This window comes from Phoenix dactylifera, chromosome 6, assembly GCF_051530095.1.
Source record: "Phoenix dactylifera cultivar Ajwa chromosome 6, Ajwa_hap1_PhDact_Kaust_v1.1, whole genome shotgun sequence".
Classification (NCBI taxonomy): domain Eukaryota; kingdom Viridiplantae; phylum Streptophyta; class Magnoliopsida; order Arecales; family Arecaceae; genus Phoenix; species Phoenix dactylifera.
The window spans coordinates 1,112,425-1,130,672 of record NC_143195.1 but is presented as its reverse complement, the minus strand read 5'-3'; the positions used below and the strand labels follow the sequence as shown (position 1 = coordinate 1,130,672).

Genomic DNA, 18,248 nt, shown 5'->3' with positions numbered 1-18,248 from the left:
ATATACTTTTTGACCACTTGATCTATAGGCCAGAAGTCTCCAAATCACATAATTTTGGCGGATAAACAATTTAGAAATAGTAGATTAAATCCAACGGCTTTGATCATCAATCTAGGACTCTCATCATCCAATTAAGAAAAAGGTACAACTCTACATGAGTTATACCATATCCTAACCTATATTATTATATATCTTATCAATATTACGTCACATTGAACTGTGTCTACTCAAACCAAATTGTTTTAGAGCCTAGCTTGAAATTAGGGTCAAGCTTTACTCAAATATATTAGAATCAAGCTTAATTTAAGCACGGCTCGTGCCAAGCTCAAGTTGCTGGCAACCCCAATCAATTATAAAGTTGGGATGAGGACTCATTATTTGAGGTTATTTGCCTAGCCCCTAGATGGATTGTCATTTTACATTAAATCTTTGTTTATTAATTTTTTTCCCAATTTTCTGACTTTGATGGATATTGTATGTATAATATCTTGCTCATATATAAGCGTGTGCATGAATTGAAGGAAACAGTCTAGCCTTTTTTTTTCCGCTTGAGACATCTCCTTTGTGAAGTTTGTTTCTCAAGCCAGCCACATAAATATCTAGGTTTACTCCAGCCCAATACTGCACCATAAGGCTAATGCAAGACGACAAATTACCCCATCGCGGTTTAAGAACTTGTGAAAGATTTGACGCAGAAGACTTTGTTGGAGGACCAAGTAGGTTAATAATCTTTAAGGACATTGGGACAAATCTGTCAAAGCTGCCAAGCAAGATCTCTGAGTTCTATAATGGTTTTAATAGGGAGTTTAGGAGCTAAGAGAGAGCAAATCTGGGTTCAAGCAGTGGCTTTCTATGAGAAATAAAACTTTTTCTCCTTGCCATTAGAGTAGTCAAAAAGTTGTGAAAAATAATACAAAGAGGGTGGTGGCCAAGCAAAATATCCTTCCAAAAGCAGATCAATGGTTGATTACCTACGATGGAGACAATTCCAATCCAAAAGGGGCCTAATAATTTGCAAATATTGCTCCATACTGGTCAGGTTGGGTTGGGCAGTCCGCTCATCCATGAAGGTGGTAGTAAAACCTTGATATGGGTGTAAACAAGAGTATAAACTTACTCTTAGACCCTATTTCTTCTTTCATGCTAGTTGAATAAAAAAACAAATGGACCAGCGATGATCATAGCCAAAGCTCTTATTTAATATAATAAGAGATTATGAGCAGAGCAAAAACCTACAGTGACAAATATTGTATTTGTGGTAACATTGTCCTGTAGAAATATTTGAATCGATTTAAAGATATTTTTCCTAATATAATCTGTGACCTGACCTGTCAAATAATACCACTGATTTGTGCACATGCACGCATATTGATTTGCTTTTATTACTGTGGATTATCTTCCATTAGAGAGCCAGCCAAGTTTATTATACTTCCCACCATTTTACTTCCCACAAGAAAATAGATTCCAGGCAACATAACCTTGATAGATGCTGCTAAACCGAGCAAACGCTAAAAATTATATCTTGTGGGAGAACAAGACTAATAACCATCCCTATCAATACCATTATAAGAGGATAACATCTTTGGTAAACCTTGATTTGAACCCACGGACGTTCAACTTCAGTGCATCCATAATTCAAACCTAAGCTTATTTTCCCTGAAATTTATTAATAGGAAAAACGATCGACATTCTGGAAAAGCACTCAGACCCGTATCCAAAGCCAAAGGTGACTAGCTCGGCGAACCTTCAGCACACTAAATTTGTTAACCAAGGGTTTAAAACAAGCATGTAATTTGAAACTGTACTCACATAAGATCCAGCTGCCTCTTGTATAACTTGAATAGGAAATACCAATCGTTGATTACAACACATCAAACCAGCCTATGGAGCAGAAGCAACGAGAGAAACAATTAAATGCAAAATCTCACACACAATGAGCCCCAGGAGTCATCAAGTCCCAACATCCTCTTCTTATTCCATAGACATGAAATCGAGACTCCCAAGAAGCACTACTGTCAAGACCCTCATTTTACACCTCAGACTCTTACAGTCTCTCAGGATAAAGAAGTCGGGAGAAGAAATTCTCTCTAGTACTCACATGAAGTCATAATCATCCAAATCATCGTAACCACCTGCAGCCAAGTCATCGTCTGGCCTATCAACATGGAGCTGCTTTTTCTTGGCCCCTGTCAAATTCAAACACAAGCATCGGATTTGTAATCAGTGTGAAGTGATTCGGATGGCACAAGGACCATATGCTTGAACAAAAGTTTTTCCATGTACATATCCTTACCTTGCTTCTTCTTGCCGGCATTGGCTTCCTTCTCAGCCTTGAGTTTTTCATTGGCAATTGCTGTAACCGAAGAAGCTATTTCCTTGGCATCTGCTGCTTTCAATGAAGTCATGGAAAGCCTCATAATACCTTTAAGAAGGCCTATGTAATGAAAGCTTTTCTGATGAACAAAACAGGTAGAATCAAAAAAGCAAGTCAGCACCCAGAAAGCAAAGGTCCTAACAGGATCTACAGTCAAACTTCATAATATCTGCAAACCTCATGAGCACGAATTTTCTCAGAAACAAGCTCTGCATACTCCATAAAATCACTCTCTGACTTGGGAATAAAAGTATCCAGAGATTTTTCATCACCTCTCTTGGCAAATAATTCCTTTGTTGACTTGTAATCAGCTTCTTCTACAAGTCTGCCAGAAGTAATGGGTCTATGTCAACCAAATCACTGGGATTGTTCAACTATGAAGAAATCAGCAGTTCGCATGGAAGTGGCAAATCTAAAAGATCTATTTGAGGTTGGCTTTACGGTGCTCCTTAACAGCAGCTCTTTCCACAGACAAGCCCCTCTAAATTGTTCTAATAAAAAAAGTAATTAAATGCAAAATTTTCACCTTTGTTGACGAAGTTTCTCAGCAACAGGATCATCAAGAACTTCATTAGCTACCTCAGTCTTTTTCTCTTCCAGTACTTTGCCCTTCTTTCCAGCATCTTTGCTACCAGGTTTTGGTTCGGTCCTCTCTAGTGGAGGTTCTGGTTGGGGTGCCTGCATCAACAAATCCACATCTCACCTATAATTTAACAATACCTACAAAACTCAGCAGTCCTACATGTTACTCCAATCAAAGTTTAACACTCTCCCATGTTGAAAGTGACAATTCATTTGGACTCTATTGATGCATAAGGAAACAGAAAATTTACAAGCAACTAGGCATAGAATAGTTTATGTAAAAATAATTCTTGGAGAAGCATGAAAATCCTCATGCCACACATCCATGAAAACCTGGGAAGATAGAGCTATTGATATCATGCAGTTATGGAATAAGGGCGTGATTGCATGCAGGAACAGAAACAAGAAAACAAAATACCATGAGGAAAAAAGTATTTGCACAAGACATACAATTCAGCTGTGCTACCGAGAGCCCTAGAAAGCTAAGACATTGCATTTTCGAGCAGTTAAAAATCAAGATTACATGTAATGATATACCTTGCAGTTAACGTTTAGCGATTGCCATGGTACTTCACAAGAGAAGGAAAAAAAAATCATAGCCCTATGAACTTCACAAAAAAATCATTGCATAGTACTTCACAAAAAAAAGCCCTACCAAACTTCAAACAAATCATTTACCAATACCAGGAATATCCAAGAGCCAAAGGTAGTCCCTGAAAAACCTATACCTGAAGTAGAGGATCTTCTACCTTAAACCCACTGACCATCTCCGTATACAAGATTTATATGTATTTATGAAAATCTGTTCCTGCATTCTCTATCACAACCAGATCAATTTCCTTTCAAGTTTTAGCAAATACATGGTTATTGTATCTAAAGACAGTCTGTTCATAAATGTCATATTGGAAAGCTCCAAGCCTTACTCAAGTTTTACAGTCGATCAAACCCCAGGCTGGGCCGGGCTCAGGCCGGATTCTGTAGTGGAAGTTAGGCCTGATGGCTATTCCTAGTCCCACCCCAGCCCGACCATCGGGCTTAAATTTTTGCCCAAACCCGACCCAATTTTGCAGAGCCAGTCCCAGGCCCGCCCACCAGGCCTGATTTTTTATTTTCTTGGAAGTAGAACCAGCAAAGGCCCCAGCCATTTTAAGTTCAAAATTCAAACACAAGATATCCAATTCTTCTCATAAGATGAGCCCAATAAGCCAGCTAAAACAATGTAGTAAATTTAGACTCACAAAGCAAGCCAGCTGATTTGCATCCCTGGTTAACCTGTCACCCCCTATAATATTTGTATATATATAATATCTCAGGCCGGGTTGGGCTGTTTCTTAAATTTCCCAGGCCCAGCCTGATTTTTTGATTGGACCCCTTTTTTTTTCCAAGCCTGTCCCATGAGCCTATTTTTAGTGCCCAAACCCGCTAAATTTTGGGCTGGGCAAGCCACCTAGCGCATGATCAGCTATAGTTTTACCAATATTTTTTGTAAACAAAAGCACTCGATGATCATCTGTTCTTAAATAACAAAAGGAAATTTCCTGGGATGCATCATTGCATAATTTTCAAGTCCCAGCAATTCAGTAAGTAGCTAGATCCCGTCTCCACCACAGATACGAAAACACAATCAATCACTAAAGTTTAGTAAATGAATTAATATCACATATTAGTGAAAAGTGCAGTGCACTTGACTGATTACTTGACAAATGGCTCCAAACAGGCCAGCAGATAAAATTAACTTCTTGCCCCTCAAAGATTGAGCAACGGCCAGGCATCCAGTACATCAGGAATTCTTATTATAATACAGAAAGATAAGAGCATGCTCCTAATTCAAAAATCAATCTGGAAGAAAAGATGAAGATGTGAAGCTTTACATAAGATGGCACAAACATGCTAGAGAATGCAAGTCCATATGGCCTGTAATATGCCCTTGTATAACCTGGAATTTAGTGTGCTGAATGATATCACCAGACACTGGCGCCCAAGCTTGCATAATGGATGTAAGAAGCATCAGCAAGCGAATGCAGCTTCAACCCCCTTATCATCATCAAAACCCTTCCCATCCAAATGAGCTTTGCAACAGAGCACATCTCTAATTAAAAATACTCAATTTAATGATCAAGCAAATCTGCACAATAACCTGCAACCTAATGACGATCATTAAAAAATGGTACCAAATTTCTAGCTCGAGGGAATTCTGAGCAAGAGTTGAGCCCTCCATTAACCCAAGAACCGAGTTGATAGACAAAGAGACCTTTTCCCTCTGTTTATAGTTTACTTAAATACCAAGAAGCAACCTTTTGATGTTCCCCTAGACTTGAAAATAGTCCATATGAAAATGGAAGATGTTGACATTTGATATATGGAATTGCTTTCAATTTGGGGCACAATTATAAGCCATAGAGACAGCCTAAAACATGCTCAACTACTAAGGGGCTATTTGCTACAATGCTTTATGTAATAAAAGTATACAAAAACCTACTTTGAAACAAGTTTTACTTGTTTTCATAAATTAATGGAACATGTTTCAGTTTACATGGTTCATCATAGAACACAACATGCTCTCACTTGGGGCCCACATGATCCCCATGTTTGTCAAAATAATCCAACACAAATTGCCAGCCTAGTTTTCCTTATACTCAAACCACTGGGGTCAAGTGCTTTTCCTTATGCTCCAACCACCATGACCACAGGAGATCAATTGCGGCAACATTGGAAGATTGCTAAGAAGACCCCTGCCAATTCACTCTGCTAATTCAGATACTATAAAGAGAAGGATTAAGATTGTCTGTGATAATACAAATGCCCCAGTTTAGTGCAAGTAACTTCATAAAAATCCCTAGGAGATAAGAAATAGAGCATTAACCTCTCGGCTAGTAAGCAAGAAATCCATTCTCAGAGCATATGCCACAAGCCATTTAGAACATACATCACGAAACAAGGTTCTCAAAATACTAAAGAGCACAAAACCACTACAATAGCTGTCTATCACAAGGAACATCTTTATTCTCCTTTGCAGCACTCTGATAAACCTCACCAAAAATAGTGACATTACTGCCTGAAACCTATGTTCTCCCACGATTGACATGGTTTACTTAGACCAAGGTAATTACCTGAAACCTATGTTCTCCCATGATTGACATGGTTTACTTAGACCAAGGTAATTGTCTCGCCAAGACCACCGTAATATTAATTATAAATCCACATCAATCCTGCTCACGACAACCCAATTTAATGAACCAGCTCCCAAACACAATTTCACAGTAATGTGATCAAGTTGTAACATTCCCATATTCATGGCCATAAAAATAGCCAAAACAGCCAGCATATTTTGTTGCATTTCCATGCACCCCATGACAATGGGACAAATCAGTTGAATTGTTAATCTATTTTCCAACTGCAATGAATATCTGGAAAATCCCGATTATTCTGAACTTTATATTTTTTGGAATAGGATACCTATGAAATCCGCATGAATACAATTAAACCTCACTAATTAAAATTCCAAAACTATTATTTTCTAGGCGCCAAACTGGACAAACTTACAAGTTGCACACCATCCAAACTATGATCTCTACTTGCACAATTTCCTCAACATACCAAGCTTACCTTTTAAAGAAAAAAAGAACAAGCTTACAGGCTTATATGCAGGTATAAAAATTGATGATCTATAGTTGTCTAGATAAGTGTAAAGAATCAGAGTAAGCATGATATTATATCTTATTTTTGATACTTCTACAGCCCCTTGGTTATATAATGTGAAGTGGTGTATTGCAAAAGGCATATTTAGCAGCTACTCACTTGTCCAAAATAAATAAATCAATAGTTATTTGACCCCTGGTCACTTCTCCAAGAAAATCCCTATTAAGAGAAGAAACCAAAGGTACAGATCAAACAATAATTCGCCACCGCTGCAAGCTGTCAACACATGTTTCTTTGCACTGCCATGCTGTGATGTAGGAGCAATACCATACTGTTTCAAAGAAGGGAAACCTGACTTAAGTCTGCCCTCAACCTAGATCAGCCTAAGTTACCCTTGGAATCATGAAGCATGAAACTTACATAACTGATCCGTTACCTATAAAAGAGAATATTAAAAATGGAATTTACTTTTTATAAAAAATAAATTAGCTTTACCGGTGTGGTATCTTCTTCATCTTCCCAGGATTCTTTAACATCTTCCTTTTCTTCTATATCTTCATCATCCCACTGACCCTTTGGCTGATTGGTTTTGAGACCAGGTGGAACTGGTTCAAAATCTTCTTCTTCTGAAAAGACAAAAAGAAGAAAGAGTTAAGCATGAATACAATAGAAAACATGGATCGAAGGGGATAGATCGCATCCTTAAACTGAAGGTGGCCAACAATATTTCACTGCATAGAGTAATTATGTCATACAAATGCACCTTACAACCTGTAAAAAAAGAAAAAAAGGAGCACACATACTAAACTATCATCTTACTATGAAAACAGAAGTTTATAAAGAAACAACAAGAAAAATACAGTTCTTCATAAAGCAAGTGGACCTATAAAGTGGATTGTGATTTTAAAGGATAAATTATTGTATGAACTTTCTTTCTTCATCTAAATTTCAGAAGGGTTGGTCTCCACATGCAAAAGATTTAATGATAAGATAAATAAAGCAGGTAACTTTCCAACCCACTCATCAAATTGCCTTTCAGTTCTTAGAGTGAACATTCCTCTTGCCTAAGGTCAACTTAGCCCAAAAATTTGGCACCAACTAGAAAAGGAGTCAGTTAAACATAAAGATATATACTAACTTGCAAGTCACTGATGCATACATAGCACCTCAATATGACACACATATTATCATTCATCCAAAGAAAATGCTACCCATTATACTTCTAATAGTGTAATTCATTGTGTATATGCACGTCATTGTTCTGATCTCCAGCTGAACAGGTAATTCTCGTGATAGATCCAAAGCCCTCATACAAACTTTTATGTAAGCATCCAAAAAGTAACTTTCTTCCTTTGTTTGTCATTTTTTTCATAATTCTGGATTCTCCGCTAGATGTACAACACCATTGACCTGCCTTCCAGAGGAAATGACAGTCTCTTCCTAGGGGAACCTAAGCTAATCATGCCAGAAAAGATTAAATCACTATACCCTATAATAAAGCAACTTCAACTCAATTCTTTCACCATACAAACAGCTTTATATGCAAGGAAAGCATACATCTCAAATTCTTTACATATCCATTTTGCCAAGAGCATCAATTTGCATTTCCTTCGAGTCCCAATTCCTAATCCTCCTATGACAGTTTGCACAAGCTTTCTCAAGGTACAAGGTGGACTTCCTATCATCCTCCACTTCTTTCTACAGAAGGTATGTCATAGTTTCTTCTAACTTCTCAAAAACCCCTAGGAGCATCAAGAAAAAGGATGTTAAGAAGGCTTGGAAAAACAAGTGGGGAATTTGATTTATGATAGCCACTTCCCCCTTTTCCCCTAGTAAGAAGAGAGAAAGCCACTTACAAGAAGAAAGCTCATTCAAGATCCTCCTAATAATTGGATCTAAATAGCCAGCGAGAAAGGACTGTGAATAGAAGCAATGCTTTTACAATCAAATTACTGAGCCCTTAGGTATATTCTAAATGCCAAACCCCACAGATTCAACAATTTTTCTGTTCCCAAAAGAAATTGATGATAATAAAGTATCAATGCAGTTAGCCTTTCAAATTCTTCCATAATTCTAATATCAACCAGCAAGCTTTATACTTTGTTTCACTAATGTCCGGTATACAAAGTGCAAATAAACAAAAAAATAAAAAGATTACATGCGGAATTCTTATGAACATTGTTTTAAAAACAGCCACTACAGCAGTTATAGTGGCCACCGTAGCAGCTATGGCCCAAAACCATATGCTAGGCTTCATTGTAGCACCATATAGCACTTAGGTATATACCACCAAATATGTTGGACGAAAACCCTCTATAGAAGCCAGTATGGTACTCAAAGCAGGAACTTTATGCCATAACATGCTGGAACAATTTCCCTGGGGACATCTTTCTTCTGTGGTTGATATTATGTGATTGTAGACATTATATAGATATTAACATGACATTATGTTGTTAGATGGATGATATTTTCATTGCTTTGGCCTTGATCTTTTTTCCTTATTTGTTGCATGAAGTTGATATAAAATAATGATTTTTGATACTTCATAAAAATATATTGATATGTTTCAACAACCCATTTTGAGTACATGGTGCCCACTATAGCACCTGCCATCTGCTCTTCGCCATGAAACCCCCTGGCTACTATGTTCCTGCAATCCACTTTTTAGTACATTGCTCATGAAGGATTTTAAAGAGTCCTTTGCTTCCATTTGAGTTCACTCCTGCCTTGGTACAGCTCCAAGTTTTCAAAGGTGCAACAAAATGATGAAAGCTTCATGTGAATATTGTTGCGATATGATAGGGATCTAAAAAGAGAGAAGGGATCAGTGCAACACCTTTGTATTTATCTTACTTGTCCCTCTATCTACTCCTGAATGGAAATAAGCATTGCCACCTTTCCCTTTGAAAATATGAGTGTGATCGGAACACTTGTGTTTAGTTCATTAGTTGTTAAGGGTTTCCCTTTCTTGTGCACTTTCAACTTCTTGTAAATTATAAATGTAGATACTATGATTACATAATCCTAATACACAATGCATTGTCATATTTATCTACTTCAAACAATGTCGACCAATCAAATACAACAAAAAACTCCATCAGAGAAATAGCAAAATTCAAATTGCAGCCGCTCATCATCATCACCTATGTCATTTCCATTGACTACATGGTCTTAAAATGATTCCTAAGGGGCAGTAAAAGTCACATTTGATCCAACATAAAAGAACAAATTCCATATTATTATTCCATTTGATTTGTCACTTAGGTATTCAAATTTTCAAAACAAAAAAGGGGAAAAAAAAGAATCAAAGGGAAAACCTCCAAATTGTTACAAAGAAAGACAAGGTTGCTTGGGCTGGTGGGTATGGGTTCTAAAAAGGGGGTGAACATCATGTAGGCCCATACCACCGCATATTGGAATATAAAACCTTTAACAAAGTGACATTGCACAAAAATCAATTAGTTCATAGTAATACTACTACAACAAGAAAGAAACAAGCACACAAACCCCGATGCTGGACCAGCACCCCGTATTGTCATGTTAGAAACCTATCAAGACAATATCCACCTAGATACCACACAATGTGGAACAGTACTCTAAACCCAGGGTATCAAAGATAGGCAACCCACCCCGACAAGTTGATATTTTGTGACAAAAGAAATACAAGTTAAGTGGTTTCTTTAGGATTTGAGTGGATGAGGATGGGTCAATTGTGGGAGGAAGAAGTGGGAGGAAAGAAGGATAATTAGATTGCATTTGACTGTCTCCTCAAAGGTTGAGATTGATGTCCAGTAGCAGAAACCAAATTATCTTACACACCTCTGGTAATAATTTCTTGCAGCATTTGAAGCCATATAATGAGCTCCTACAAAAGATAGTATATATGAAAAAAGACATTTGAGAGGCTTAAGAGGACAAGAAGAGCTTGAGAAATATAGGTGGGCATGAGTTCAATGTTACTAGGTCCTTAACCAATAAAACCTGGTAATACAATGAGATAGCTTTGACAATCACAAGTACAAGACCTTAATGCCAGCTAACAGCCTTTTAAGTGTGAAAATCTCTCAAAGTTTCTAAGTTTTCATGATTGATGAGAATGCAGTCTCTACTGAACCATCATTACAAGATCTACATAACATGGAAGACTACATATCTCCATATATGGGATTTATAATTTTTCTCCTATTTCTCTTTTAACTTATCGGTAAATTTTCTTGTTGCCTATGCAATCATTCATAGGTATCACAAAAATGTTTCTGCTAGCATGATTAGGTTTAATAATTGTGTTGATATATGCACCAAACATGTTCGGGTTATGCTTCTCAAAATCAAGAAGTTCAAGTCAATATGTGGTTCCAATGTTCAAACATAATCATTCACCATTAAAAGCAACCTAGGTATGTACATTGAATCTAAATGGAGTTCTAGAGATATCCTTTTGTAACTCATGTATATATATGTATCTTCTGCATATACTTGAACAGTGCTATGTAGCTACCCATAAAAATGCATGCCATAACTTAGGCAATAGGCATCATATACTGCTTTATGTTGGGACCTAACTAATACTGGCTTGACATTTGTTATAGTGAACATCATGTATCCCCCCAATCAATGCTCGTAAAAAAAAACTCCCTATGCTTATCAAATTTCTCTTCATGCTTTCAAGAAAACATTGCCAATCAGGCGTCATGCTAAACTCATGCACCTTAACTTCAAAAACCTGTTCTCTCGCTGTAGGTCAAAATTGAGAAAAAGGAGTCAAACTTTACAATGATTCAGTTGATAACACCAAATCTATGTTAGCCTGAATTTGCATATAGAAATGGTTGTGCATCAAATACCCAAAAATAACTTTTTTGTAATGCAGTGGGAGGCTGATTGTTGTTGTCCCAAGGAAGAAATAGGGGTACATCATCCCTAGTGATCTATCAATCGCTAATGTTGTTGCCAATGATATAGTTATAGCAATAGAGGTTAAAAGGCTATTGAAAACCACAATAAACAAGAATTAGACAAATTCACACATTCACCTTTTAGTGCACCACATTATTTACACCTTTACAAGTTTAGGCATAGCTTTTGGCATTTAACCTAAACGTTAGCATTCATCAAAAGGATTGAATAAATCAACACACATGGTAAATGCACCAAAAGACAATAATATCTTCCATGAAAAAGAGCATATCTATGGTAATCAACATTGTGGAATCTCATTTATTTAGAGGATGCATGTATACTCTTGGTTTCCAGCAACTAAACTTGTAGAACATATATGCATGTGAACTACTCTTGTGGACTATTTACATGTGCAATTATTCCAACTGATCTCATAATACTAGCAGTTATTTTGATTTTCAAGCTTAAAAGAACCGACATTGACCTAGTACTCAAGAGAGCACATATATAAGCATGGATACTTGGAATATAGCACAAGACAATATTTCTCATGACAAATTCTAAAATGACACTCTATCACATTTGTACAACTAATCTGATAGCACATATCTAGCAACTTCTAAATGAAAAAAAAAGGTTGTCTAATAAAGAACAATAAGGTTAATAGACATTTAACAATTTATGAGTTAATGAACAATTTATGAAAAAGAAAACTTACCCCAATCTGCCATCCTTCACTTGTAAAACTTAGTTGTTGCAGATATGCTTCGATTCACCAATTCAGTAATTGGTCCAACTTTCTGCAAGATAAAGAAAGGTCATCAAAATAAGACATCATTCACTAATGCAAGCAAGAATATAGTAAATAAAAATATCTACAGATATTAAAAGAGGAAACTATCTTTTGGTAAGACTATTAATAGCAAGCTCCAAAAGAAAATAGTTTGATATATGAAAGACTTCGAGGCAACACTAAGATGGCATTTCTCCCTTTTAAAAATGAACTTGGATTTATAATAATGTTGCATTTGATGAATAAGAAGGGATAGATCCAAAAGATTATAGCAAGTTGGTCAAATACTTAAGAGTAGGCAAGAAAAAGCAAGGGTCTAGGCCTTAATTCCATAAACCGATCACAACTAACAATGAGAACAAGTGACTCATTCATGTAACTACCAACCATGTATAGCAATCATAGAATGGTAGCGATCATTCTCAATTGCTATAATTATTGACCAATACTCGGATTGTTCAATAATTAAGGCCATGTTTGGACAACCAAAAAAAAGGAAGGGATGAGTGGAACTTGGCAGCTATTGTGGGAGGGTTAGGAATTATTTTGCAGGATAGGGATTTTTATGTGTTTGGTTGGAGGGATATGTTCATGGCATAGTTTTTCTTTTTTTTTTAATTAACTCGATCCTTCCACTTTTTCAGCATGTAAAGAGAGGACAAGAGCAACAATGTCATTAGGTAGGATAAGTCTCGCTTATTCTGCGAGAATAAAACCATTCAGCCAAATGATCGAATAATTTTATACCGTCTGACAGCCACTCAACCCTTTGACTAAAATAGCTTATTCTGATGACCTTTTGGGGATGTTTGGGCAGATATCCCCCACTTGGGAGGTGTACCCCACTCACTCTCATACAAAACACACCCTAAGAGTAGAGTGGCAATTTTGGGCCAGGCCATTAACCTAACCCAACCCAGACCCAACCAACCTAACCTGACCTATTAGGTTCACGTCGCGTATGGGTCAACCAAACCCAACCTGCCAATGAGTTGGGTTGGCTTCAAGTCAAGGCCCTTCAATCTGTCAAGTCATTAAGGCTATTATATTGGATGATTTTTTAAATTATATTTATGCTAACTTAAGCATGGATGCATATGAGCCATCAGATATTTTATCCAATAGATCTAAATAACTAAATCTTAGCCACATCTTTACTTAGTCTTCTCCAACATATTCTCACTCCATCTCTTGACTCTTCTCCTATTTCTCTCCACTAGGTGCATCTTGGAGACTCTTATCGATGGCTCCTCCAGGGCCCAGCAATAGTCGCTCCTCCCATGTCATGCCAATGAGCGCGATGCCTTCCATCCTCTAACTCTCCTCTTCCTAGTTCCAACTGGCCATTGCCATAACCACCTACTCTATTTGCCCCATCAGCCATCCCCCTCTTCCACCAACCACCCCCCTCCTCTACCAACCACCGACTGGCAACAAGTACTACGGCATCCACTTCCTATATCTACACCATCAAGTCATCCCCCTATTCCACCAATCACTGCTGCCCCCTCTTCCACCGACCATTGCCATCCCCTCTTCCACCGATCTTCTGACCAGCCATGGGCCGCATCCATCTCCTCTCTCCTCAAGCTTTGGCCTCCCCTCCTCCACTGACCATTGCAACCCCCTCTTCCACTTTTTCATCATCCAGCCACCACCACAGCAACCCCCTATCTATACCCCATCAAGCCATTCCCCTCTTCCACCGACTACTGCCACCACCTCTTCTACCCCTGTACCAATAGGCCACTGCCACTGCCACCAAGGCCAAAAATAGTTGGGCGTATTGGCTGTGGGTCAATAGTTGGCTGCAAATCAGATTTAGGTCGGGCATTTCTAACCTGATGGCAAGTTCAATCGGGTCTAGGTCAGGCCCATAGGGCTCTCATATATGAGCTAAGGTGACTGGAGGCAATAGACCCTCCTATAGCCTAGACAATAGCCCAAGTGATTAGGCAACTACCGAGGTGTCAGAATTTCTAAGAAATGTGAAAAATAATTTATAACTTCACACATCAATTATTGACTAAAAATTGCATCGTTCTTAATAAACTATCCATATCACATGATTCGGATATATACCAGAATAAATTAATTTATTTTATTTAGAGCATAATACATTCAAATCTATCATAATTTATTGTTTGATCTAAATCTATAATATAAAAGCGTATTACACCAATATTGTCCTAGCTCAAAAGGTAGAGCACACATTCTCTAATGGATGTGGATGTTGGTTCAAACTGCATAAACAACCATACAAGACCAACAATCAATCAATACAAACAAGATATGCACATATAATCAATTTAAACAACATAAAAGTATATGCTTACAAATAAACCATAAAATTTCACCATCAAGTAAGCTAGTATTCAACAAAAATCTTACATTATGTAAAAAGAACAATGACAAAAGAAGCAACAGAAACAATTATTCTTTTTTGTTGCTATCCAACATAATTACATAAAATAAATGATCACCATTTAAAAACCAAAGCACAAAATTAAAATTCACCATCAAACTAGATAATCATTCAATAAAATATCCATGAATTCTAATCACCAATATAGAGTTCAAAAGTTAAATGTGTCAACATCATCAAGTGCATAACCACCAAAATCGAGACAGCATATCACACCACCAAAAAAAAAGTTGCTATGAAGCCACTGTAGGAAATGAAACAACTAAGGTCTCATTATCCTAAAAGTAAGAAAAACACAACATAAAAAATAAAAAAAAAAGATAAATAGAAGCTCTGTTATGCGGCCATTCTTGAGCAAAACAAAACATGAAAAGAAAAAAATAGAGGAAAAGCTCAGATATGCAGCCACTTTGGAGCAAAGAAAAAATAGAGAGAGATAGAGAGAGAAGTGGAGGAGAAGAGGCAGCAGAGGAATAGTGGTAGGTGGAGTCCGGGGCCAGAGAAGCCAGATTACCTTACCACCAAGAGTGGAGGGAGAGGGAGCCCTACCGCTAAGAGAAGAGCAAGTGGAGATCCGATGGCCGCGAAGCAACCTCGCTGGCCACCGTCAACTGCAGATGGTCGAGGTGGAAAGCAAAAGCAGAAGCGGATGGAGAGATGGTTGTCCTAGCAGAAGCAGAGAAGGATGCTCATAAGCCCCCTTTTAGTTGCCCATCTCTCTCTCTCTCTATCTCAATACTGGTTTGACCCGATGCCAGTCTCTCTCTCAATGTTGATTTCACCCAACGTCACTAGCGTTGGGTCAAACCTAGGGGTATGCCCGGTTCGGTTCGGATCGATTTAGGGGTATTACAGAAACCGAACCGACTTAAATCAATTTTTCCAAAACCAAAACCAAACCGATCTTATGCTAAAACTGGTTCAAACTGACCTGAAAAAATCAGTTTATTTGTTGTGGGCTATTGGGCTTCTGTCAAATGCATAGCTAAATGGATGAGCTAAATGGGCTTACGTTCATTTTAGTTCGAATGAGCTAAGTTGTCCATTTTAGAGTTGCAGCAGGATTCTACTAGAATGGATGTCAGATTGAACATTCCAATTCATCAATCAGCCCATTTTATCTTGAATGGGCCTTGAAACCAGGCTCAACTGTATCTGAAAAGACTTTTATGTCAAACATATTCCATACTTACTACATTGAATAATGCCATATATAAAATCACATAATACAGAATAATGCCATCTATAGCATCGCTTAATACAGAACTGGAACTAAAACTTAAAATGTGAAGCCTCAGTCAAATAATACAGAATACCAATGTCACATTAAATAAAAAGCCATGAAAACTGCAGAAACAGTCTAACAGAAGCTTAAAACTTGAACTGCTCACAAACAGCTCACTTATTGACAGCCCCATCAGCATAAACCTTCTTTAATCAGCCAAATAATCTGTTTTGCATATAAGCAATCATTTCACCCAGATGTTTAAACCACAAACGCATCTTTTCTATGGTTTTAATACATGGTAAAAATCTACTACTACTGTCCTCCCATTTTTTGGGGGTCAAGCACTACCCTCTCAATTATCCACTTCGCAACCACTCAATCTGAATAAATTTTCCAGCATCTCTCTCAAATAGCATAACTGATCATAATGCCTGACAAGAAATTGCTCCAACATCAGAGAAAAAATGAAGCCTACTTCATGTTTGGAGAAAACAGAGATGAAACAGGTTAAATTTGAGAAAAGTGATGCTTCAACCAAATCAAAGTAGAAACTAATTCCAGAATTGGGTCAAACAACAAAATCGTGATGCAAACTTTTAAGATGTTGATGTTATGGTATGCTGCTACTTTGACGGCGTTCCCCAGCCTATATCAATATAGACCTCTCATCGGATGCAAACCATGAAGACTATTGTCAACAATTTCATACCCATGAATAACTTTAGACTGATTTCATATAGGCAAGTTACATTAGCATCACGACCGACGAGTGACTAAAAAAAAAGTAGCAAATCTGGTAAATTTCTGCTATTTCAGTATGTGAAAGGTATCCAACAATCATATTAACATAAAATATTAATATTAACATCTTAAAAAGTAAGTAGCAAATCTGATATTATAGTATGTGAAAGAAGTTACCCAATATATGAAATTGCAGTATAAAAAAGGACTGACAGTTATTGGAGAAGAATGTACCAACCAATACAAACATAAACTAAATACTCGAAAAGGACTGAAAGCCGGGTCAATATGTTCCCAAGGCTGATTAGCCCTTATACACATAAATAAGACATTCCACCTAAGAAATATTCCGCCAAGAAAAGGACTGAAACTTTCAAGATGATGATATTGCTTCCTCCGTGATGCAATCTTTCCAGCGTGCAAATTTTCTGCTAATTACATTTGATATTTGATTTTGACACTGGAAACGAAAACGACAAGCATAAACTGATGCATATCAAGCTTATAATAATCACGACCTGATGCGTATCACCTACATCGATAAAGCAATCATCGCAAGCACGTCCATAAGGCTTTGTTGAGGACCCACGCAGACCCACAAGAAAAAAAGAACAGATTACTTGAAAATAGGCCATGATTTATGACCCATCGAACCATGATAAGTAAAAGAATTAGTGCGCAAATCCGAATACCAACAGCACCAAATAAATCCCTAATTCCAAACCATTTGAATCACAATAAACAAGAGACCGGAACAAGAAAAAAAATACTGAAATCGAATCAGCGAAAGGCCACCTATACGAATTAAAACCGTGGATCAAGAACCCTGATCCACCAATAAAACCCTAGCTGCTTGCGCGGGGAGAAGGCGGCTAAATTCCTCAAATCGGGCTCAAATCGAATGGGGAAAAAAAAAGGCTGTCCTTGAGATAACTTACAGAGATTCTTCGACGCCCCGATCGCCGGAGAGATTTCTGAGAGCCGATTGACGACAAAAGGCGCGGATTGGCGGCCGCGGCGCGAAGAGAGTAGAGAAACCCTAGAGAGAAAAACAATAAGGGAGAACCGGAAGCGGAAACCAACTGTGAAGCTGGGAAATATATATTCATTTAGTATTTCTAGTGAAATATTGATATTCTTACCCTCTTTTAGAGGATCCAGACCTACAATTGTAGGTACCTGTGCAAGAAGAGAAACAAAAAGTTGTTCGTGACAGGCTACTGCCGGTCAAATAGAGTGAGTTATCACAAAACGAGGAGTCACATTATAAGTAGTGGGTCTTTAGGGTTCAAGCACCATCAGAAACCCGACGGACACTTCAATACGTAAGGGAGGCGGGCATTACTAGATATTGGCTAGGAGATTTGCCGGGACAGATATGCAGCATAGGACATATCTGCACACATTTGATTTTTTCCATATTTTACATATATTTAGAAAAATAAATAATGCAGCTGACTGAATCGTCTTCTTTTCAGTACACCACTCTGGATCTGTCACATGAGGGGCATGAAGCACGTGCCATTGGCATTAGAGCGCATTCTGTAATGTGATTTTTTTCGAGCGT

The 18,248-nt window shown here is 37.6% G+C and overlaps 1 protein-coding gene across 4 annotated transcripts; it reads right to left on the bottom strand.

Moving 5' to 3' along the window:
- Window positions 1-1,805: 1,805 nt before the first annotated feature.
- LOC103712985 (uncharacterized) lies at window positions 1,806-17,799 on the bottom strand. Of its 4 annotated transcripts, XM_088724305.1 has the most exons (9): window positions 17,620-17,767; window positions 17,218-17,253; window positions 17,019-17,141; window positions 12,213-12,294; window positions 7,091-7,221; window positions 2,901-3,052; window positions 2,552-2,699; window positions 2,294-2,453; window positions 1,806-2,186 (listed from the first exon to the last, which is right to left on the bottom strand). In XM_088724305.1, exons 4-9 carry the CDS (start codon window positions 12,223-12,225, stop codon window positions 2,095-2,097), a joined length of 696 nt encoding a protein of 231 aa, XP_088580431.1. In that variant the 5' UTR covers window positions 12,226-12,294; window positions 17,019-17,141; window positions 17,218-17,253; window positions 17,620-17,767; the 3' UTR covers window positions 1,806-2,094. The 4 variants fall into 4 exon arrangements, with proteins under 4 accessions (XP_088580431.1, XP_008797940.3, XP_008797938.3 ...); XM_008799718.4 differs by lacking the exon at window positions 17,019-17,141 and having other exon boundaries at window positions 17,200-17,253; window positions 17,620-17,799; XM_008799716.4 differs by lacking the exon at window positions 17,019-17,141 and having other exon boundaries at window positions 17,620-17,773.
- Between the last annotated feature and the right edge of the window lie 449 nt (window positions 17,800-18,248).

Bases quoted from the DNA above. Each gene is read 5' to 3' on its own strand.
- LOC103712985 (XM_008799718.4), bottom strand. The intron at 2,454-2,551 runs GTTTGCAGATAT...TTTGTTCATCAG, and splicing joins AGAAAATTCGTGCTCATGAG to AAAAGCTTTCATTACATAGG. The intron at 2,187-2,293 runs GTAAGGATATGT...TGAATTTGACAG, and splicing joins TGCCGGCAAGAAGAAGCAAG to GGGCCAAGAAAAAGCAGCTC.